Source organism: Balaenoptera physalus (genome assembly GCF_965194825.1).
Source record: "Balaenoptera physalus genome assembly, chromosome: 12".
Lineage (NCBI taxonomy): Eukaryota > Metazoa > Chordata > Mammalia > Artiodactyla > Balaenopteridae > Balaenoptera > Balaenoptera physalus.
In genome coordinates, this window is record NC_138897.1 from 91,154,125 (window position 1) to 91,176,525 (window position 22,401).

A 22,401-nucleotide genomic window follows, 5' to 3' on the forward strand; every position below is an offset into this window, starting at 1 on the left:
CCCAGCTTCAGACCCTTCTGGAAGCTCTATTTAAGTCTCAGCTTGGGCTGCCTCTTAGCCAAAGAACACCGTAAAGTTTATTCTCCAGCGTAGAGACCTCTGATTCCCTCATTCAAACAGTGCTGCTCTACTGCCAATTTCTGAAACCCCCGCTTCTATCTCCGGGGAGCCCCAACCTATTGCCTCCTGGGTTGTCCACACCCCTAGTAAGAAGCTGTCACTAACCCAGAGGAGAGGCTATTTATAGGGCTTGCTTCTCCACACTGGTTTTTCAGGCCGGGAGAGATTTCGCTTCCCCACGCTGCCCCATCTCCCTCCTTCTATGGGTATCGGCTCATTGAGGGCAGATGCTGAAAACAACTGTTACCCTTTAAAATACCCGCCTGGATCCGGTTCCGACCGCCCTCCCACAGCGAGGAAGCGTGAGGCCTCCAGTAGCATGGTATCTGCAAAGCTGGGAGTGGGCGGACACCCTGTCTGAGAAACGACGGGGAAAACGCTGCTTTAAACACCCAGAACAGCAGCTCCAGAAAGTAAACCTTTTCAGGAAGCTTGTCTGGCTCCGCCCTGGTGATGCTGGGGTCCAGCGGGCGACTCTGACACAGGGCCACGTCCAGCCCCCAAACCAGCTCCCTCCTACCTGTGGCTGCTGCGGCCACTGCCCAGCCTCGCCTCGTGGGTACACAAAAGGGGGCTTTACCATTTCCTGGGACGCTCTGTGTCCACCTGCCAACAGGGAACCGGAGCAGAAAGAGGCACCGCTCCAGGCTGGGTTTGGGGGCAAAAGGCGGAGCTCAAGCCTCAGTTCCACGTAAAGGTTTATCCAAAGGGGATGAGGATAAACCACACGCCAGGCTTCGCATCAGGGGTGTCAGCGTACAGTGACCATCAGAGGGACCTAGAAAGGTCATTCCATCCAGCTCCCTGGAAGATCGCCACTCTTGCCTATAAAGCCTTAATTAGGACGCCAGGCATGGCAGGGCTTCCAGAACCCATGTCCAGTCTGCCAGGATGCTTTGCTGCCACGTCTGAGGAGCCGGTGCACACAGCTCTCCTGGGGTTTCCCAGCCTGGAGCTCCGCCCTGGGAGAAGGGGGCGGGGCCTGCGGTTGCTTCTCCCAGGAGGGAGGAAGGAGGGAAGTGCCGTCAGACACAGCAAGGAGAGCAAGGGGCCAGCAGGCAGAGGCCTCGTGGGTGGGGAGGGAGGGTCCTTCGGCCCAGCCCAAGCGGCTGCCCCCAGGAGTGACCGCCAGAGGGGAACGGGGCGGGTGGCGCTGGGCCGGCGGGCAGACTCACCTTCCTCTCCAGGAACGATGCGATCAGGCCGAAGTTCTTGGGGTGCTGCATGAATCTGCGGGGAGAGAAGGGCGGGCCTGAGACCAGGCCGAAGGGGGCTGCCCAGCTGGGCGGCCGCCGAACTCCCGGGCGCCTGCCATCTCCGCTGGCCCGGCACCGCCCCACTCGGAGCAATTAAGCCCAGGGGGGTGTGGGAAGGGCCGCGGCAGGCGGGACGGAGGGCTAAGAGAGGGCGTTCCTTGGAGTGAGTCACTGGTTTTAGCGCCTTTGAAAATACATTTGTTTGTCCTGCTGGAGGCGGGTTCCAGGAAAAATGAGGACATGACATGCAGCCCTTTGGTGGGGTTCCCCCCCTTTTAAAATCTGCTTTTGTTTCTGTCTCCGGCTGGGCCTGGGAAGCTGGGCCTCGCCCGGCCCACGCGGGGCCGCCACGGGCGAGGTCACGGGGCAGGGCCGTGAGAGGTGGGAGCAGAGGCTTCGAGTGCCCGCCAGGAGGCAGGCAGGAGGCAAGCCGGCCCAGGAGGCCGAGGGAAGGGACCCAAGCTGGAGGGGTGGCGGGGAGCTGGCACCCCACCAACTGGCTTCCTGCGAAACAGGGAGAATTACTGGGAAAGAGCTGGGCCAGACTGAAATGTCAGGGCCACAGGAGCAGGCGGACAGCGGGGGCGGAGATGTGGGTCACGGCTGCTGGGGCCCCGGGGATGTGGGTGGAGCCTCGGCACGCCCGTCCCCAAGACGCGCCACCGCCCCGCGGCCTCCCTGGGGAGAGGAGAGGCTGCTGGGGACGCAGGGGCCCCGGGGTCCCCCCACCCCCCCCCCCGCCGCCGGAGGGAGCCTGGGCCAGCGCTGGCGATCGTCCTGCCCAGCCCTCCAGATGGCTGGGCAGGAGGCCAGTGGGCCCCTCCCCTGCTCCCCAACCAGACACTGGAGAAGCCAGAGCGGCCTCTTCTCTTTTCCCAGAGGAAGCCGCGAGTCAGAGGCAGGCTTCCCAGCCTGGGATCCTGCCTCGGGCAGCTCGCAAAGCTGGAGGCGGCCTAACGCCCTGATTTCCCAGACAGACAGTCTTCCCTTCTCCTCCCTCTCCCTGCCCCAGTGACACTTCCTTCCCCACAGATCCCTTCCTTGGGGTTTCCCCACGCAGAGATGGGGCCCCAGGAGACCAAGAAGCACACGTGGGAATCTCTTAGGTCACCTGTTCCACCTCCCTCCAACCTACACCTGGGTCCTCTGCCATGTTTCCTGAGAGTTTACTCTGACACTGGGTACCTCCAGACGGCTAAACGAGGAGGCACTGAGGCTACACCCATTTTACAGACGTGGAGACTGAGGCTCAGGGAGGGGAAGTGGCTGCTCGAAGTCACAAAACCAGTAAGTGATGGAGCTCTACGCCACCGGCACGTGATTCTCCAAGGCCCTGAGTGCTGTCAGTTCCGCTGAAAACGAGAGGTCACCCAGGACCTTGAAAGACTCAAGGTGCCAAACTGGGTCTCAGCAGACATCAGCCCAGCCTGGGCCCCCCCCATTCTGCAGCTACTGGACTAACAGTGTGAAATCCTTAGGTCGGAACAGCAACATGAAAAATCCAGAAAGGCTAAAACACAGAAAGCATTCCCAGAAACCTTTTTTTTTTTTTAAAGAAAGCATAAATAAATAAAACATCAAACATACCAGGGGGAATTTAAATATCTAATGCAACAGTAATTCTTAGCATCCGTGACCGTCCTACAGTCACTTCACTGGTTTTTAAATTGTACAACACCAGATACGGGACGAGTTGATTCGACGTCTGTGACCGTGAGGACCTAGAAATGAGCTGCTAACTACCTGGGTTTCCTGTCTCTGAGCAGTAAACCCCAAATACACGGCAGGAGTTGCTCCCCAAAGCGCTATTTCCTGTGGAAGGTCGCTGCATCTGTGTTAGGCGCTCGAAGGTGCATTACAGCGTCCCTCTGTTTTTATGTATGTTTTAGAATTTCCATAATCAAAAGCCATTTAAACAAACAAACAAAAACTTTCCACATAAGACCCTCTTCAGTAGCTCCTCCTGCATTTCCAAGTCCTGGTGTCTGCCCTGGCTGATGCACCCCAGCCTTGCCCATGACCCATCCCCGTCCCTGAAGCCCAGTCTGACACTCTGGGGCCACCCAGCTCTGCAAAGGGCAGAGACAGCCCCAGCCCCTGCGGCCTGGCCCCGCAGTGGGTGGCTGGAGAACGTGGGACACCCCTTTTGAAGAAACCCTGAGGCCTTCTCGGGAGGCGGAGGTGAACGTGGACACCCCGCAGCTGAGTCCCCCACGCCCTCCTGGCTGAGCGCTGAGGCCTCTGCCTCAGTTTCCCGCCCTCTTGCCTTATGGGGGTCCTGGGTCCTGAGGAGGCGCTCTGTGCCCAGGATGTGGTTCCCTGGGACACACGTTTTGAGTCTGGTGGGGGAAAGGAGTGCTTTCTCCATCTGGTTCCTCACCCGTCTCCCCAAAACAGTCATTCTGCTCTTTCATTTGAGAAGAAGCCCCAAGCTTCACCTCTTAGCATCCAGTTCCTGCCTCTGCTTTCCAAAGACCCCCCACCCTGCTCCTTGGCTCCATACCCCCTTTCCCCCGACAAGCCTCTCCATTGCAGCTGAGCCCCTGCCCCGAAGCTGGGGGAGTCTGAATCCTGCCTCCACCATTTGCAAGCTGTGTGACCTTTGTTAAGTGTCTTAACCTCTCTGAGCCTCTGTTTCCTCATGTGTGTAATGGGGATGGCCTGTTAACGCCGTTATGAGGGATAAGAGGGACAAATGCACAAACCCCAGAAAACATCTGTCCAGTGTCTGTGATGAAGGATGTGCTCCACAAATAGCCACTTTCCAAGTAAAATGAAAACCGAAAAGTCACCGGCCAGCCAAATAACCCTGCCCAAGGCTTCAGCCCAGCCTCGAAGGTCCTTCTGCCTTGTTCTGCTGATACACACTGCCCCATTTCACGTAAAACTGCCTTGACACTTTGTACTTGTTTGAACAGTGTCCCCCCAAATATCATGTCCTCCCAGAACCTCAGAAGGTGACCTTATTTGGAAATGAGTCCTTTGCGGATATAATTAGTTAAGATGAGGTCATGCTGGAGTAGGGTGGGCCCTGAATCCAATGTGACTGGTGAATTTATAGGAAAAGGAGAAGACACAGAGAGACACACAGGAAACAAGACCACGTGAAGACACACTGAGATGGTGAGATCCATCTCCAGGCTGAGGGATGACAAAGATCGCCGGCCACCACCAGGTGCCAGCCAGGTGCGAGACCTGGGACAGACTCTCCCTTGGAGCCTTCAGAAGGGACCACCCCAGCCCACACCTTGATCTTGGACTTCCAGCCTCCAGAACTGTGTGAGGATAGATTCTTGTTGTTTAAAGTCACACGGCTGGTGGTCATTTGTCGTGGCAGCCCTAGGAAGCCAGGACAAGCCTCAACAGGACAGGTTTCTCAGGGCAGGGGAGGGTGGCCCGGCCAGGCCCCCACCCCCGTGACGGGGACTCACTTCTCCCGGAAGGTCTCCTTCTCCTGCTCGCTCCACATGTTCATGACCTGGCGGTCTTTGTACACCTTCATGGGGTCGTCCATAAGCCCGTTCATGTTGATGAACTTGATACGCTGCTGGTCGGCGTCGTACAGCATCGGTGGGATCACGGCCAGCTGGCGCATCTGCTTCTCCAGGTTCTGGAGGGAAGTGGAGACGGCAGAGGGCTCCGGTTGGAAAGCACAGGACAACGGGAACAGGGTGGGGAGGGGGAGGGGTGCTTGCGCCAGCACAGGGGACCCAGGTGAGGAGCAGAGGGTAGGGATATTCCGGGCGAGACAGGAAAAACGCAAAACCAGCGAGAAAGCGAATGATGAGTTAAAAAATAATAATAGCCCGTGCAGGGGGAAGGGAGAATTTAAAGGCGGCCCCAGAGAGGTTTACGGTGGGCAGGGCTGTTAAATTAAATGCAGACAGCAGCAGCCACCTTATCTGCAGAAAGAGGGGAGCAATGAATCTTCCGTTTGGAAATGCAAGTGCCATAAAATACTGCAAGAAAGATGTGCAGCCCAGCTGGGCCAGACTAGCTCAGGAGACGGGCCCTCCAGCTTCAGAGGGCACGTGGGGTGGGGCGGGGGGCTGCCTTGCTCTGGGGGGGCCCAGTGAGGCTGCAGAACCATTTCCTTGCCCACCACCCACCCCCAGCCCTGGATCCAGCTCCTTCAAGCGTGCCCACTGGGGACCAAGCCTGCCCAGCCCCGTGCTCGGCAGGAGTCGGGCGGGCTCACTCCTAATGCACCAGGATGGCTATTAAGAGGCTCTGAGCCGCCACTCAGCTGGACTCATTTCCCCAAATCTCTGCAGCCAGCCCATTACTGGCGATTAATTACCCATCTCCGGAGGCAGGCAAGGGTCCAGCCCGGCCAAGGTCAGCCAGTTCAAAGGCTCCGCTGCCCAACCTCCCACATCCAAGCTCTCCATTCAGTGCTGGGGATTCCCAACAGGAGCAGGGGAGCGCAGCGGGGGGCACGGCCCTGACCCTTGGCTGAGACGGGCCCCCCACAGAGGCCTGAGCCTCCCCCGAACTCCAGCAGCCCTCCAACACCTTCACCTCCCCGACGTCCTCGGCTGCCCGAGATACACAGCACTGGCAGACCCCAGGCAGGGTTTCTCCTGGCAGGAACCCCACCCCTGCTCTGCTGCCTCTCCCCAACGGGCACGAGCGCTGACTACCGCAAGCTCGCCCCAAATGGAGAGCATCGTTCCGCCGGCCCAGCCCCCTCCTTCCCACCCTCCCAGGGAACCTCAGGTCAGCCTGGGCTGGGTGAGGTGAAGTTTCTGCCCTGAATTCCCTTTCCAACCATCACCCGCGAAAGCTGTTCCCTCAGCATCCCTGGGGACACTGGTGGCTGCATTCTTGTGCGGCCAGGACCTGGGGAAGCGGGCCTCTGGGATGGGGGCCGGGGTGGGTGGGAGGGGGACACTGAATCAGCTGGGATGCCAGGCGCCCTGCCTGCATCAGGCAGGGAACACACGGGAAAGGGCCGCCCTCCTCTTGTTCCCACGTGCCCCTGTGGGACGTGTACGTGGCCACAGCATCGGGGGGGGGGGGGAAAGGAGTTCGAGCGAACCCACAGGTGTGAGGACAAAGGCTTTCCAAGTCCTGCTTTCTGCAGACTGAAGGGTGTTCAAAACAGGGACATAGCACGTGAAGTTTTAAAACGAAGGCTCTTTTTTAACGGCCGGAGAGTCTGAACTACCTGCATCAGACTCGTGTGAACAGCCTGGTGAAAATGCAGATTCCTGAGCTCCGCCCCAGATTGGCTACATCAGAACTGCTGGGGCAGGGCCCTAGGAAACTGCAATTCAAGCCAGACTCCCCCTCCCCAGGACTCTTCAGTCTGTCCGAAGTGAGAATCAGTGGCCTAAGCAGTGCTACCCAATAGAATGTTCTGCAACGATGCAGGTGTTTACTGCCTGCTCTGTCCAACATGGGGCCACTAACCACGTGTGGCTTCTGAGCAACTGAAATGGGACTGGTGCCACAGAGGAACTGAATTTTTAATTTTATTTCATTCGTGTTAATTTCCATTTAAAGAGTCCTGTGCAGCTACAGATGACTGCACTGGGCTGGAGCTGCAATGTCTCCCATCCGGACAAAAGTTCTGCCTGGACGCAAGGCCCCGGGCAGGAAGAATGTGCCCCCTGCTTTTGTGAGGCCCCCTCTTGTCTACTGTGATGTTGGGAACATGGGGGGTGGGGCGGGGGGACTGGCACATTAGATGCTTGACCTACAAGACTTGGGAGGGGACAGGCCAGCACCAGCCCTGCCCCAGGAGCAAACGCCTCCTTTTTCTGCTTTCTGGTCATCTTTGGGCTCTGGTGACCACAGCCAGGGTCACCTGGCTGACAGAAGGTCATCTGGGAACTCCTGATAGAAGGTCCCCGGCTTGGTAAACAGCTGGTGAGATGGGAATCCCCCTCTGCCCCCAGTTCTGGGCATGGGGAGGCTGACCTAGAAACCACAGCTCTCAGGCACTCGTGCCCTCTGGCTTCTGGTCAGGCTCAACCAATGGGAAGCACTGAAAGTAGACGGGGGCGGGGGTGGGGAGTGAGAGGCGGGGATACTTATCCCCTGTTTCCTCCCCATCGTGGCATCATGGATGGGGCCCTTCCTGGCCATGTCCTACCAGGGGGCCTCTCCTCCACAGCCCCAGGAAGGCCCCTCTCCCCGCTCGTCCTTCAGGCTGGGGATGGGCAATGTCTACTCCCCTGGTGCCCCACTATCCCACCTTGGTTCTGCCCACACTTCAGTAACAAGCCCCTTGATTTCAAGCATCCAGATGAATTCTGCTTCCTGCTGGGAGCTTCTCCACGCGCAGGGGACACAGCAGGTGGAGCTGAGGTCAGGGTCAAGGCCGTGGACTTACCTCCTGCTCCGAGAGGCCATCGATGATCTCGGACACCTCGTGCTCGCTGCGGGCGGCCGACATGGAGAGCCCGCTGCCCCGCTGGCCCACCCTGCTGGAGACCAAAGGGACACGCTCAGGACCGGCCCCTCGGCAGCCAGGGACATGTGGCCGGCACAGCGGCACAGACCCGAGCCCACAGGTTCCCCAGAGGCAGCGTGTGGGCAGTGAGGAGGGGCCAGGCCTCACACCCACACAGACAGCCCCGAGCCCAGGGGTCCAGGGGAGGGCATGGAGCCCCCAGACTCATCCAGAAATGCCAGAACCCGTTTTCTCTCCTAAGATGCCCACCAAAAGACCAGCCACACAGATCCACATACAAATCCCAGCTCTGCCTCTTCGGACCTGTCCCTCAGTGTCCTCCCCGGTACCACGGGGATAAGGTGGCACGTGGCACCCAGGACCGGGAGGAGGCATTCGGTGAGATACGCACCGTGCGTGTCCAGGAAAGACTGAAATCCAGCATCCCTGCTCATGGCCCATCACCTTATCTGTGTGACAACAGATGTCACAGACGCATGTCACCGAGCACCTACTCTGCGCTGGGCACTCCTACACAGAATCCCACCCAGTCCTCACAGCCGCCACGTGAGACCAGCATCCCTCTCCTTTGATCCACACCAGGAATCTCAAACTCAGCTGCCTTCAGGGGCCGCATAAATGAACGAAGCTGGGAGGTACCAGCCTGTGGCACACCGGAAGGAGAACTCACTCCACCAAAAGGGATTTAAGCTTCTTTCATTTAAGTATTAAGGCCCGGCAGGCACCAAGTGACACATCCAAGGGCTTGATGCGGCCCCCGGGCTGCCAGTGTGAGAAGCTGCTGTGCTTCCTGTTTCACGCCGGCCAGGGCTCCTCTGCGGACAGTGCCTCGAGCTGACCCAGGCCCTGGGAGGCAGGAAAGGAGGGAGGGGGGAGGCGGAGGGGAGGGGGAGGAGAGGGGAGGAGAGGGGAGGGGGAGGGGAGGAGGGGGAGGGGGAGGGGAGGGGGGAGGGGAGGGGGAGAGGAGGGGGGAGTGGGCCCGGCCCCCCCCCCCCCGTCGCTCACCTCTGCATGCGCTCCTGCAGCTCCCGCTGCTTGCGGATCTCGGGGAACTGCTTCTCGTAGTACTCGCGCACCTTGCTCTCCTTGGCCCGCCGCCGGGGGTTGTTCTCAATGCGCTCCACCTTCTTTTCCCAGGCCTCCATGAGCTGGTCATAGCGCTGGCAGAACTTCTGCTCCTGGGGGGGTGCGGGGGAGCCCTGCGGCAGCCGCTCCTCCCGCAACCGACACCCAGCCCCTCCCCGGCTCCCCGCTCTGCCGTGTGCCCGGGCACACATGGGCAGACACGCGATCACACGCGGGCACATGGGCAGACCCAGGCACGTGGGCAGACACGCGATCACGCAGAGACCTGAGCAGACCCAGGCAGACCCGGGCCCCTGAAGAAAACCCACAGGTTGCCCTAAGGACCCGGCCGCCTCGCTCCCTGGGGAATGGGCCACCCCCCGCCGGCCTCCCTCCAGAAAGGCCTCGTACAATACGGAAGCTTCCAGCCACATGTGGCTGTGAAGTTTAAATCAGGTAAAATTAAGTAACATTTAAATTCAGGTCTCTGGCCCCTATGCCACATTTCTAATGCTAGTAGCCATGTGAGGCCAGGTCTACCACCCACAGTGGGCAGTGCACACAGACCGTTTCATTCACTGTCAGTTGCGTCGGACGGTGCAGCTCTGGGGCGTCCATCAGGCCCGGGACAGCCCCATGGAAAGCATTCTCTCTGAATAGTTCCTCATCCCCCGGCCTCAGGCCAGCCATGCTCCCCACACCCAAGGACTGGTTGTGAAGACTCAAGCTGCCGCCCATCCAAGACAAGGAAGTCCCTCTCCAAGTCTAACCACAGTGCTTCCTGCTGTATGTCCTTCCTTAGAGAAAAGACCCCGGCCCGGCCCAGAGTGTAGCTGCCTGGCTTCTGAGTCTCCAAGGTGACCCGGACCTCAAGCAGGCAGGGAGCATCTGGCTGCCCGTGAGACCCGATCTCCCCGTCTCTAACAGCTGCCGTGGACAGATGGCATGGTCTGGGAGTCTCGCTTGAACGCCTCCTCGACACTTCAGCATAATCAGAAAACCCGTCTCTGGTCCTCGTGCCCAGACACCCCACCCCATCCTGAATTTCAGCTTCTGACCAAGGCAGCTTGTGACCTTGGTCCTCAACAAACCCAGCAGCGTGATGGTCCCCAAGTGGCCGTCAGGCCAGCTTTGAGGAGGAGCAGAACTTGACCTCCAGCTCCCGGGGGGTCCCCAGGTATGTGGGCTGCCCCAAGAAGCCTTGGGAGGTCAAGTTCCAGTAGCAGACAATAGCCACACATGCTCGTGGCAACCAATGGGAAGCACTGAACAGCACCCCTGAGGGTGAGAACCGGCGTGAAGGAAACCCAGCCCAGCCCACCATCAGAGCAGGGGACCCTCCCCACCCTCTCAGGCAGAGGAAGAGAGGCCTCGATCTGATGGGCGAGAGCAAGAAAATATGTCAGATGGGGAAAAGGCGAGAACATGTTCACCAAAAACCAGCAGAGGAAAAGAATGCAGTTACCCGTGAAGATAGGCAAGAAACCCGCAGGGCCACCAACCAGCTGCCCAGTGGAGGGGAGAGCAGGGCGGCCAGCAAGACGCCCCAGCCCTGCCTGGGGCCCTCGTGGAGCAAGGGACAGGAACAGCCGTGCGGGCACACGCAGCCACACTGCCCAGCCCCAAGCGCCACACGCAAAGACGCGAGCAGCTCCTGAGGACCGTCCAGGATGAGGAAGCTCCCCTCCACGTCTAACCACAGTGCCACCTGCTGTGGCCTGAGCACTGGAGGTGCTCTCCGTCCACTGAGGGCCGAAGGCACGGGGCGCCTCGGGACAGAGCACGGCAGTGGCTGCGGCCCTTCCCTGGGGCAGCAATGACCCTGCCAGGGGGTTTCCACATAGTGGTCCCGCTGGCCAGGGAAGGAAGCAGGTCACACACTCACATACACACATGCACACACTCACACGTAACACACGCACACTCCCTTACACATACATGCACGCACGTGGACTTACATTCTCACACTTACAATACACACTCACACCCACACACTCACTCATAAACTCACACACACACATTCTCACACTCACACTCACACCTCAGAGGCTGGAGCACTGCTAAGCTAGTCTGCCGGGTGCCAGGAGCAAGAATCTGCAGAGGAAAAGGAGGATGGCCCCTGCGACCACAGTCTGTGCGTGTTATGAAAACAGGTCACCCTCAGTGGGAACTCTTCTTCGTAGCACCATCATCACCATCAGCGTCACCAGCGTCATCATCTTCATCATAAACACCATCATCACCATCAGCATCACCATCGTCATCATCTTCATCATAAACACCATCATCACCATCAGCATCAGCACCGCCGCTGACACTAGCTAAGTGCCACCGTGTCACATGCCGGGCACAGAGCTGAGTCCTTCCCGCGACTGACTCTCCCAAACAACAGAAAGCCATGACCGCCATCCCCTCTGTACAGGCAGGAGTTCAGAGCTCAGGGCCGTCAGCCCAGGATCACACAATTAGGGACGGGAGGTCAGGATCCTGATGGTTGTTCTGATAAAGTCCAGTGCGTCTACTTTTCCTTTTGCTGCTCATGCTTTCGGTGTCACACCCAAGATCCGCTGCCCAATCCAAGGTCGTGAAGATTCACCCCTATGGGTTTTCTTTTAGGAATTGTATGGCTTTAGCTCTTGCATTTAGGTCTTTGATTCATTTTGAGTTACTGTTTGTGTTAATTCTGTGAGGTGGGATCCAACTCCATTCCTGTGTGTGTGGCAGTCCTGTTGTCCCAGCACCATTTGTTGAAAGAGACGGTCCTGTCTCATTGAATGGATATGGCCACCTGTCAAAAATCCAGCAGCGACAGATGTGAGGGCTTGTTTCTGGCCTTTCTATTCTGTTCCATTGGTCTCCGTGTCTGTCCTTAGGCCAGAACCATGCTGTTTTGATTACTGTAGCTTTGTGATATGTTTTGAAATCAGGAAGTGACTCTTCCAACCTGGTTGTTCTTTTTTTTTTTTTTTTTTTTTTTTTTTTTTTTTTTTTTTTTTTTTAACCTGGTTGTTCTTTTTCAAGATTGTTTTGTCTATCTGGGGTCCCCATGAATTTTAGGGTCAGCTTGCAGATGACGGTTCTGAGCACCCACTGCAGTCCGGGCGTTGCCGTGAGCACACTGCTTGCAGCCTTTCACTCAGTGGCCTGATGAGGTGCGTGTTACTATAATCCCCACCAAACAGAACAGGAACCTGAGACCAGGAATTAAATGATTTGCCCTGGTCACCGAGCAGGGCCAGGATTTGAACCCCTCCTACTCCACCAGGTGTTTCAGGATGGAGCTCTACACTTAGGGAAACGATGAGAGATGGGGTGACCAGGAGGTACCCCCAAAACTGAGGAAGACAGCCTCAGGCCGACGGACAAGAGTGCAAGGAGGGAAGTGTTAGGGAGGTGGCTGGAGCTGGCTGGCCAGGGGAACAGGCCTCTGTGGTCACCTGGTGACCCGGCGCCCTCCAGACCCCCAGGGAGCCTGCAGCCTCATGCAAAGGCCTTCTGCTGGGCTCAGCGGCCCAGGCACCACAGACTTGGAGAATGTTCCCCTGCTGGCTGTCCTGCGTGTTCAGCGATGCGTGAGGGTGACGAGGTGGAGCTCTCCCAGCCCCTGTCCTGCTGCCTGTAACTCAGGCTGCAGAAGCAAGTCACGGATGCCGGGGCAGGTCAGGAAAAAGCCCAGAAGTGAAAAATAAGAGGTGCAAGGAATATGAGAGGAGTGAGCAAAAGTTGAGCTGTCTCTAAAAAAGAAATAGATAAAAAAGGAAAGTGGGGACAAGCCAGGAGAAAGAAAAAAGGCAGATTATGCTGAAAATATGCCAGTGCCCACTGTAGTGGGTTCAATGGTGACCCCCCCCAAAAGATATGCCCGCATCCTAACCCCCAGGTTAGGGGGTCTGAACCTTCAAATGTGACCTTGTTTGAAAAAAGGTGTTTTCAGATGCCATTAAGGATCTTGAGATGAGGTCATCCTGGATTAGGGTGACCTCTAGATCCAGTGACAGGCGTCCGTGTGAGAGAAGAGAGGGGAAAGGCCAGCTGAGGATGTAGGCAGAGATGGGAGTCATGTGGCCACAGCTAGGAATTGTCTGGCGCCACCAGGAGCTGGAAGAGGCAGGGAGGAGCTTCCCCTAGCACCTCTGGAGGGAGCACAGCCCTGCCCCCATCTTGATCTCGAACTTCTGGCCTCTAGAGCAGTGAGAGGATATATTTCTGTTGTTTTAAGGCACCTAGTTTGTGGTCATTTGTTACAGCAGCCCCAGGAAATGAAACACCCACCATCCAGGCTGAGCTCAACCCCTGACTAACCCATCCTGTCAGGCCATCAGTCACACACACTCCCCCCCCCCACCCGCCAGGCACTGCGCTAACCCTTCCTGCAGCCCCACCATGACCCCATTTCACAGAGAGGAAAAGCGAGGCTTAGGGCAAGACGGCTGTCCCAAGATCACTCACAGCGGGTATGGTGGGTAGGGTTTGAATCTGCGCATCTCAGCCTTACAGTGCCCCCCACTTATACCCCCTTCCCCCAACACCACACACACACACACACACACACACAATCTGGCTTCTGGGGGCGTGGGGCAGGCGAACTCAGCTTCCCAGGGGACGACAGGGCAGGCCTGGTGGAGGCTCCTGTTGGGGTTGGGTGCCCCTCTGGGGGAACAGCCTCAGCTCTCTGGGCAGAGCAGGAGTGTAGGGCAGCGTGGGTCCCAGGAACCTCTAAGGAGTGAGGGCCCCACAGAAGGGGGGCTGACTGACGTGGGGGCGGGGGGGGGTGCGCGGGCGGGGAGCATGCAGATCTGAGGGGGCCCGTCTTGGCCAAGCGCCCTCCCAGTCCTTGCTGATGACGACGCACGGGGCTTTGGGCTCATTTATATAAGAACAAGAATGAGGTCACTCCAGACGCCCTCCCGTCGCAGCTTCTGTGGTTTCGGAATTCGTTTTCACAAGGGCCTCTCTTAAGATGGGCTCAGCTTGGCCACAAAGCCAACCCAGAATTTCTTAGAAGTCTCCAGTTCCTCTATCTTTAAATAATCCCATTTCCCCTCCATCCCCTCAAGGGACCCCTCCACAAGGAGCCCTGGGAGATTTCCGAACCACTTACACCCACCCAACTCCACCCCCCAGCAGCCACTGGGATCCTTTTAAAATGTAAATCAGATCTCCTTCTTCCAGCCCCAAAGGAACCCCACCCCTGGGCAGTGCTACAGGGGAAAAGCTGTGAATCAGGAAAAGCTGTGAATCGTTAGGTGTGATAAAGAGAGAATTTCCTTCCTCCAGGAAGTGTTCCGGGCGAGGGTCTGGGTGTCTGCACCTACGTTCTAACAGCTCAACACAAAAACATTCATACTTACACACACACACACACACACACACACACAGAGCGAATATAACCAAGATGGATTCTAGATGGCGGGCTTATAGGTGTTCACTGTTACTCTTCTGTCAAATTTCCTGTATCACTGTCAAATTTTCCAAATAACTAAAAATTCTTAAAGATTTTGTATTCTTTATTAAGAATACATTAAGAATAAGTGTCCAACTGTATTTAGAGTAAAATCTAGACATTCCATTTCCAGGTGACCTGGCGCCCATGATTTTCGACCAGAGCCCCCCACGCATGCCCTGTACTTCAGGCTTGCCTGCTACATGCTGTCTTGTGCTACCCCCCAGGCCGGTTCCTGCCTCAAGGCCCCTGCACTTGCTGCGCCCTCTCCTTGACACTCACACCCCCAGATATTCACACGGGTGGTCCTTTCTGGTCATTCCTCTCTCAGTACCGTGGTAGGATGTCCAGGCTGTCCCCGACCCCATCCCTCTGCACGGCACTTATCACTGTGTCTCTTCCACTCAGGCACACAGCAGGTGCTCAGTAAATATTTCTTAACTCGATGAATAAGATGGGATGCCCCGTTTCATGAACCCCATCTATCCAGCCAGGTGCCTCTGGTCACCATCCAGTCAATCTGGGAGTCTGAGGAGGTTGGAAAGAAAAGGGAAGCCCACCACTTCTCACCCCGTGGGGCCCTGGGGTCTAGGGTGCCACCCAACCAGCTTCCCAGTCGCCCAGCATCTGAGCCAGAAATGTATCCCTTCTCCAAGGGCCCAGCCGAGGTCTAAGGCCAGAGAAGGGTGGGTTCAGAAACTGGTTCAGAGGGACCCAGGCCCTCAAGTGGTGAAATCAGAGCTTTTGTGAGATGGTCTGAGAATGAGCAGCTCTCGCTCTGGCTCTAGAAGACTCAAACCTGCTGTAGAAATTCAGGTCCCAAAGGAAAACCAGCCTGTCAATGTACTAATATGCAGACTTGAAGAAAAAAGGCATCGAAATGAAGGTGCAACCTGATCAAACCACTCCTGAACTCCACTCAGTGGACTTTGTCAGCTACACAAATTCCTTTACTGTTTAAGCCCGTCTGAGCCAGTGTTTCTTCCTCTCACAGCTGAAAGAATACTAATGGGTAACTCCCCCTCCATCACTCAGCCCTAACCTCACCCAGTGAATCAGTGACGTAAACGCCCACCCTAAACCACAACTAAAGGTGTTCTTTCACATGTGCTCCCCCTGCCTTGGGCATGCCTCCCAGCTGAGATGGCAGAGTGTGCGGTGGGATGCAGGAGTCTGTACCACTTTCTAAGCAAGGGGGGCCTCACTGCTTCTCTGGGCCCGGATTTTCCTGAGCCCGGAATGGGCACAGCGGGCTGGGCAAAGCTCATTTCTCAGGGAGCCCCCTGCAGTCACCGCCACCCAGCACACAGCCCACCCCAGTCTTCCACCTCTGCCAACAAACTTCTCTCTTTCTGCCTAAAATAGCCACAGTAGGGCCTCTGACAAGGAACCAATTTTCCCGGCCAACATTTTGCTTTCTCCCCTTCCAGGCTGGAATAGGAGGGGCCACAGTTCCCAGCCCCCCCACCCACTCACACCCCAGCTTCCTTGGGGCAGCCGAGCCCTGAGCCCCCAGCTTCACCGAAGCAGCTGCTGTCTTTTCCCATTTCTCTCACTGCCCTTGGCTTTTCTTCACACCCTGGACACGCAGGAATGAGCTGCAGAACCCAGGGATCCCGGTGGGTGTGGCCTGAGTGGCCTGGACGGTCTCCGCTCTCAAGGAAGCCCGGTCCGTGGAGGGGAGGGGGCGGCAGAAGAGATTCCAGGGGTGGGGGACGCGGTGATGACTTACCCATTGTTTCCGGGCGTGATTCCTCCTCTTGAAGTACAAGATTAACTTTTTCCGCATCGCCTGGTTTCTAAGGAGGATGGAAACGGCCAACCGGGCAGGTCAGAAATGCAGGCTTTCAGGAATTCCATCCCTTGCTGAAGTTTGCCCCTACTTGCCCCTATTGGCTCCCGGTGAGCTAAGACACATCCGTAGCCCCCCAGGGTGAGCCACGAATTGCCAATGTGTGTCCTTCCCCCGTCACATACAAGGTGTCCCCACACACACCTAGGCTGAGTGTGGTCTGCAGAAAAGAGGGTTCCAAAGGGGGGCGAGGTCTTGTGGCTTCCTGCCCTCCCCGGAGCTGCCATCACCCCTACACGCACCCAGGCTCCCCTCTCCCGTCAGCCACAACTGCCACGGGAAACCGGCCACAGAGAAACTGCCACAGCCTTAGAAACGCAGGCCGGGGAGACCAAGCCCCCGAGACCTGCAGCTGCACAGAGGCAGGGTCTTGGGGTCTGGCCTCTGTGACCCCAAGCCACCTCCAACCAAGCCCCTGCTCTGTCCCCCTGGGGTGGGGGTGACATGGACAAGCCAGCGACAGGCTGGTGGGAGCCAGCGCAGCAGGAAGCCCAGGAAGCACCTGAGGGGTCTCATGCTTCAGCTCAGGGAAGCCAGACCCCTCTCGCCATCAAAGCCCTCAACCAAGGAGGCCACACACAGTACTGCGGGCTCAGAGGGCAGCGGGCGCTTCCCCGGGGAGATGCGGGCTGTTCAGAGAGAAAGAGAGGCAGGCACAGGAGAGAGACACCAAGACCAGGAATGAGGGAGAAGGAACGAGAGCAGAAAGACAGACAGACAGAGCCCCAGAGGAAGGCAGGGAGACAGAGGGAGAGGGAGTGACAGAGAGGTGGATGAGATCAGATCCCAAGTGAGGACAGAGGGAGAGGGGCCTGGCAGAGAGAGAGAGAGAGAGAAAAGAGAGACAGAGGGGAACAGGCCAAAAGGCAGAGGAAAACAAGATCCAAAGAAAGGGGGACGATGGATAAACAACAAGGTCCTGCTGTACAGCACAGGGAACGATATTCAATATCCTGTGATAAATCATAATAAATATTAACGAAGAATGTGTATATATGTATAACTGAATCACTTTGCTGTAGAGCAGTAATTAATACAATGTTGTAAACCAACTATACTTCAATAAAATAAAAAACAAATTAAGGGGGATGGAGGCCCAGCAGGAGGGAGACTCAGAGAGGCAGACCAATACAGAAAAGGATGGAAGACTCACCCCCAAGCACCCCCTTCCCCTCGGCCCTTTCCCCACAACTTCCAACGCACAGCAGAGTGTAGCAGCTGGGGCCTGCGGGGGTCACAGACAGGCCCCGGAGAGCCCATCAGGCCCGTGAACTTGCTTGCCCCCCAGCCGGGTGTACAGCGGGATCAACTTTTCTGGGGAGGGGTCCCCCGACTTGCTCATATTCTCAGCCGTATCCAAACTCTTACCAAAAGCTTACAAACTGATGACTGGGAGCCCCGCCCCGTCCAGCCTCCAGGAGGTGTGGGACCTGTGGGCCACCAGGACCCCAACCTCAGGAAAAAGACAAAGAGGAGGGCACTCCAGGCCCTGAAGGACGGAGGAAGCTCCCCCAACACACGCCTCCCTGGGGCTGAAGCGCCTGAAATCAACCTGCCCTGGGGACCCCATGGGGAGTCACTCTCTGCTGCCTCATGCCCCTCAAACAGACACCACCGCCTCAGAGACCCACCTCCCAGAGGCTGTCGGGGTCCGCCAACACACCTCATCCCCGGGTGGACCAGGGTACCCAGGCCTTGCAGTGATTTCCAGCAGGAGGTCGGCATCCCCACTACCTGGTCTCAAGTCTGAGATGCTGATGGGCCTGCATGGTCCCTCTTCACCTGTGGACCCCAGCCAAGCTCAGCCCTGTCTCCACCCATCTCCGGACAAGGAAAGGCCACGCCCACTTCCAGGAGGGTCAGTGAGGGGACCCTCGGCTCCCTGGGTCATTCTGGTCTCGCCTCCCATCGGCCAGGCCTCCCGCCTCGAGGTCTCGATACTTAACATCAGCCTCCCCTCCCCAGCAGGACAGGCGCTGGGACTCCTCAGTCACACAGGCTGAGACCACAACCCCTCATTCCACAGCAAGGTGTCTCTGAACAAATCTCAGAAGGTCTCAGCCTCAGTTTCCTCATCCGAATAATGGGAGCAGTAACACTGTGCTTTCATCTCCTCAGTCATTCAGCAAATGTTTACTGAGCACCTATTATGCACCGGGCACTGTTTTGGGCCCTGGGGACATAGAGGTGAGCAAGACAAAGTCCCCGGCCCTCATGGAGGTGACACTTAGAGGGGCCACACTGACAATAAGCAAGATAATCAAGATAATCCTGGAGTCAGGAACTTACATGGAGGGTGGGGTAGTGACTGGGGGAGGGGAGGGTGTAGCTATTTTAGATTCAGGGGTGCAGAAAAGTCTCTCAGAGATGGCTGCGAGCTGATACATTGATCACCAGGAGGACCCAGCTGTGGGGCGATCCAGAGGGAGATGCACTCCTGGCAGAGGACACTGGGAGTGCAAAGGCCCTAAGGTGGGAACAAACTCAGAGCGTTTGAGGAACAGACAGAAGACCCACGTGGCTGGAGAGTGTTGGGCGGGGACAGAGGGGAGGAACAGGGAGGAGGAGGAGAGCTGAGAGGTTGGCAGGGCTGGCTGTACAGGGCCTTGTGGGTTGGGGCACAGGAGCGGGTTTGGACTTGAAGACGGCAGCTGAGAAGGCCAAGCAGCAATGGCAGCCCAGAGCACTGAGCCCAGTAGCACCGAGGTCTTGGTCTCTAACGCCATTCTCCAATAAAAGGAGCCATTTCTCAGGACCTCCCTGGCAGTCTGGTGGTGGTTAAGACTCCGTGCTTCCAACACAGGCAGCGCGGGTTCGATCCCTGGTCGGGGAACTAGGACCCCATACGCTGCGCGTGCAGCACGGACAAAGGAACACACAAAAAAAGAGCCATTTCTCCCTGGAGGAATGGCTGCATCCAGAGCTGCGGCAGGAAATATACAAGGTGAGCCCAGAACATTTTTAAGTAAAGAAAGTTTCCGACGGCCAAAGCTGGAACAATTTGAGAGGCAAAATAAATAACGCTAGTACTAGATGATAGCCCGAAGAATAAAATAAATAACCACGCATCCACACGGATATAAATAAATGATTGAATAAATAAATAAAGGAGGGAGAAGGGACAAATGTTCCTCACAGAATTCCAATTAATAAACGTACAAGGACTGAAGGAAGTTGAAAATCACTATCAGATACCACGGTGCTAATTACTGCAGGCTAGACCCTTGCCTGAATGTTAAATCAGTTGGTAAAACTTTGAGGAGAGGCAGGAAATTTGCATAGCCTTGAAGCATTTCCCCCAAATATTTACTAATCATTGCGGCAGTTTAACTTGTGTCCACGAATTCTTTGATATTCCCCCTCCAGGAGGTGTAGCTGGACTCCCCTTCCCTTGACAGTTGGCTGGATGGTGACTTGCTTCTAAAGCACAGAGTAGGGGCAGGAAAGAGAGCAACTCAACGGTGGAGACACGGCTAACACCTCCCTGAGCAAGGCGGCAAGGTCAACACCACCTGCAGTGACAGAAACACCACCAGTCAGGGGTGTCGGGTGTTCCCGATATATCATGATGGGAAGGGCACCCCCTCACCTCTGTGGGACTCTTCCCCCAAACCCGCAAGCCCAGCAGCCCCCTGAGAAAATATCAGACACACCCAAATTGTGGGACATTCTGCAGAATCCCTGACCTGTCCTCTTCAAAAGTGTCAGGGTCAGGAAAATCGAGGAAGACTGAGAAATTATCACAGAGTGGAGACCAAGGGGACATGAGGACGAAATGCAGAGCAGGAACCTGGATCAGATCTTGGACCAGAAAAAGGACATTAGTGGGAAAATTGGGAAAATCCAAAGGAAGTCTGTGGTTTAGCTAATAGGACTGTACCGCTGTCCCTTTCGTAGTTTTGATAAATGTACCTTGTTCGTGTCACATGTTCGCATTGGGGGATGCTGGGTGGAGGGTATACGGGGAATTCTTAGTACGGTCCATGGGTTCCACGTCCCCAGATACGGGGCCGACTGCACTGTGCCATTTTATATAAGGAACTTGAGCATCGCGGATTTTGGTATCCACGGGGTTCCTGCAACCAACCCCCCCTCACTGTACTACCTTGGCAACTCTTCTGTAAATCTAGCTGTTTTAAAATAAAGACTTCGAAAAAAAAAAAAAGAGGGACAAGACCTACGTAGAAATGCCATAGTGAGATCAAAGACAATTTACTTTAGAGCTTGCAGGGGGCTTGGTGGATGTTATGAATTGAAATGTGTCCCCCCCAAAAAAGATGTTGGGGTCCTGACCCTCCACCCCCCAATACCTTAGAATGTGGCCGCATCAGGAAATCAGGTCATTACAGAGGTCATGAAGTTAGCGTGAGGTCAATAGGGTGGCCCTGATCCCATATGACTGGTGTCCTTATAAAAAGGAGAAATTTGGACAGAGAGGCAGATACACACAGAGGGAAGATGACATGAAAAGACACAGTGAGAAGGCCACATGAAGACGGAGGATTGGAGTGAAGTGTCTACAGGCCAAGGATCGCCAAGGAAGCCAGCAAACACCAGAAGCTGGAAGACACACGAAAGGATCCTCCCCTAGCGTCTGCAAGAGATCAAGGCCCTGCCGATACCTGGATTCCCGACTTCTGGCCTCCAGAGCTGAGAGAAAATGAACTGCTCTAGTTTTTAGGCACCCAGGTTGTTGTGACAGGTTCTGGCAGCCCGAGGAAACTTGCACAGCCTGTAACAGCTTCAACAAGCACGGTGCTGTGGCTTCGAGCTGAAGAGGCCTCGGTGAGAACAAAGACTCGTGGGGGCAGAGGTGATGCACGGAGCCGCCTCTGTTCCCCGCAGCTACCAGAGGGCACGAATTCTCCCTTGCTGATCCGGGTTTCCTTCCAAAGCAAGCACCGTGACTGGTACCCAGAAGCATCCGCTTACTGCCAAAGAGGACAAATGTCAAGTCCACAGGTTGCAAACGGGCGCAGTCCACCAAGTGGAGCCAGCTCGTGAGACTGTTGTGTTTGGACTGCGGTGCTTTCTAAAAAATCTGAATTTGTTGCCAGTATTGAAAACCAGAAGCTGCTGCATAAAAAGCTCAACATAAAGCTTCTCTTTAAAAAAAAAAAATCAGGCAGCCTGGCCACGCTCCCTCGTGGCTACAGACAGGGGACTAAGAACTAACTGCCCCTTTAAAAGCGTGAGGAGCTCACCACTCACCCCAGTCCTCACCACTCCCTACCACCTCCCACCAGCCCTTTCCCCTCTAACTTTGTTCCCGCCCTGGAGGCACGCATCTAGGTGGTTCGCAAGCCCCTAGACATCTGGTTTGGGGTGACCACTTGTCCAACATTCTTCTGGCAAACACTTTTTGAGTGTTTATTTTGTTCCAAGAAGTGTTTAGGTATTGCAGCTGCTAACGGCATACTGCAGACAAATCTTCTCTGCTGAGCTTTTGTCCAAAAATAGGGAACAGAGTCCAGAGGGCTCTGGAAGGACCGACAGACCAGCAATGTGATGAGTTCGCCGGTGGAGGCATTTATAGGGTGCAAAGGATATCTCAATCTCCTGGAGAAGTCAGGGTTTAAAAAAGCACAGCCTGTCAAGAAATATAGGCCTTGTCGGCTGACACTGGACTAGGGGGAGAAACGGGAACCAGGAAGGAGGAAAAAGGAGATGGAAAGTCTGTGGACGTTGGAGGAGAGTCTGGCCAGGCCCTGGGTGGGACTGGCCCTGGGGTCTATGGAGTTCTGAAAAAGGAAAGTGTGGGAGCAATCAGGGGAGGCTTCCTGGAGGAGGAGAGGTTTGAGATGAAGCTTGGGAGAAGTAAAGGAATGGGGTGGGCAGAGGGAAATGAGGAGAATACTGGGTCCCAGAGGAGTAAGGGTGAGAGTGAATTTGGAGGGAGTGAGGAGGGGTGTTCAGGGAGAGCCAGACCCCTGACTGCGGGGAAAGCAGCCCATGCAGGGCCCTGAATGCCTTGGGAAAAGCCTGTCAGACTGGGGTGACTGATGGTCCAAAACATGCTTACTAGGGGCCAAGCACTTTTCCTACGCAAAATGACTCCAAGGAGACCGACTTACTGACAAGCTAAGTGATGTGACTTGCCCGAGGTCACCGGGCTAGCGAGGGGCAGAGTCCGGACTGCAGACCCAGGAGAGGAAAGCAGGGTGGGTGCGCAGATTGGGCTGGTCTAGGAGTTCGGCTGTGTGGCCCTGGGGAAGTTACTTAACATCTCTGAATCTCCAGAGCA

At 56.2% G+C, this 22,401-nt stretch overlaps 1 protein-coding gene across 26 annotated transcripts in view; it reads right to left on the minus strand.

Annotated features, from left to right (window-relative positions):
- Positions 1 to 22,401, minus strand: part of NCOR2 (nuclear receptor corepressor 2) — a 222,354-nt gene that overhangs the window by 87,413 nt on the left and 112,540 nt on the right. For 22 of the 26 annotated variants that reach the window (XM_082418134.1, XM_082418146.1, XM_082418152.1 and 19 more), the window contains 5 exons: positions 16,038 to 16,104; positions 8,803 to 8,975; positions 7,717 to 7,810; positions 4,808 to 4,986; positions 1,296 to 1,350 (listed from right to left, as the gene is read on the minus strand). In XM_082418134.1, the coding sequence (XP_082274260.1) occupies positions 1,296 to 1,350; positions 4,808 to 4,986; positions 7,717 to 7,810; positions 8,803 to 8,975; positions 16,038 to 16,104 (568 nt within the window). The remainder of the gene's footprint in view (positions 1 to 1,295; positions 1,351 to 4,807; positions 4,987 to 7,716; positions 7,811 to 8,802; positions 8,976 to 16,037; positions 16,105 to 22,401) is intronic. The other 4 variants (XM_082418153.1, XM_082418149.1, XM_082418148.1 and 1 more) reach the window with 1 other exon arrangement.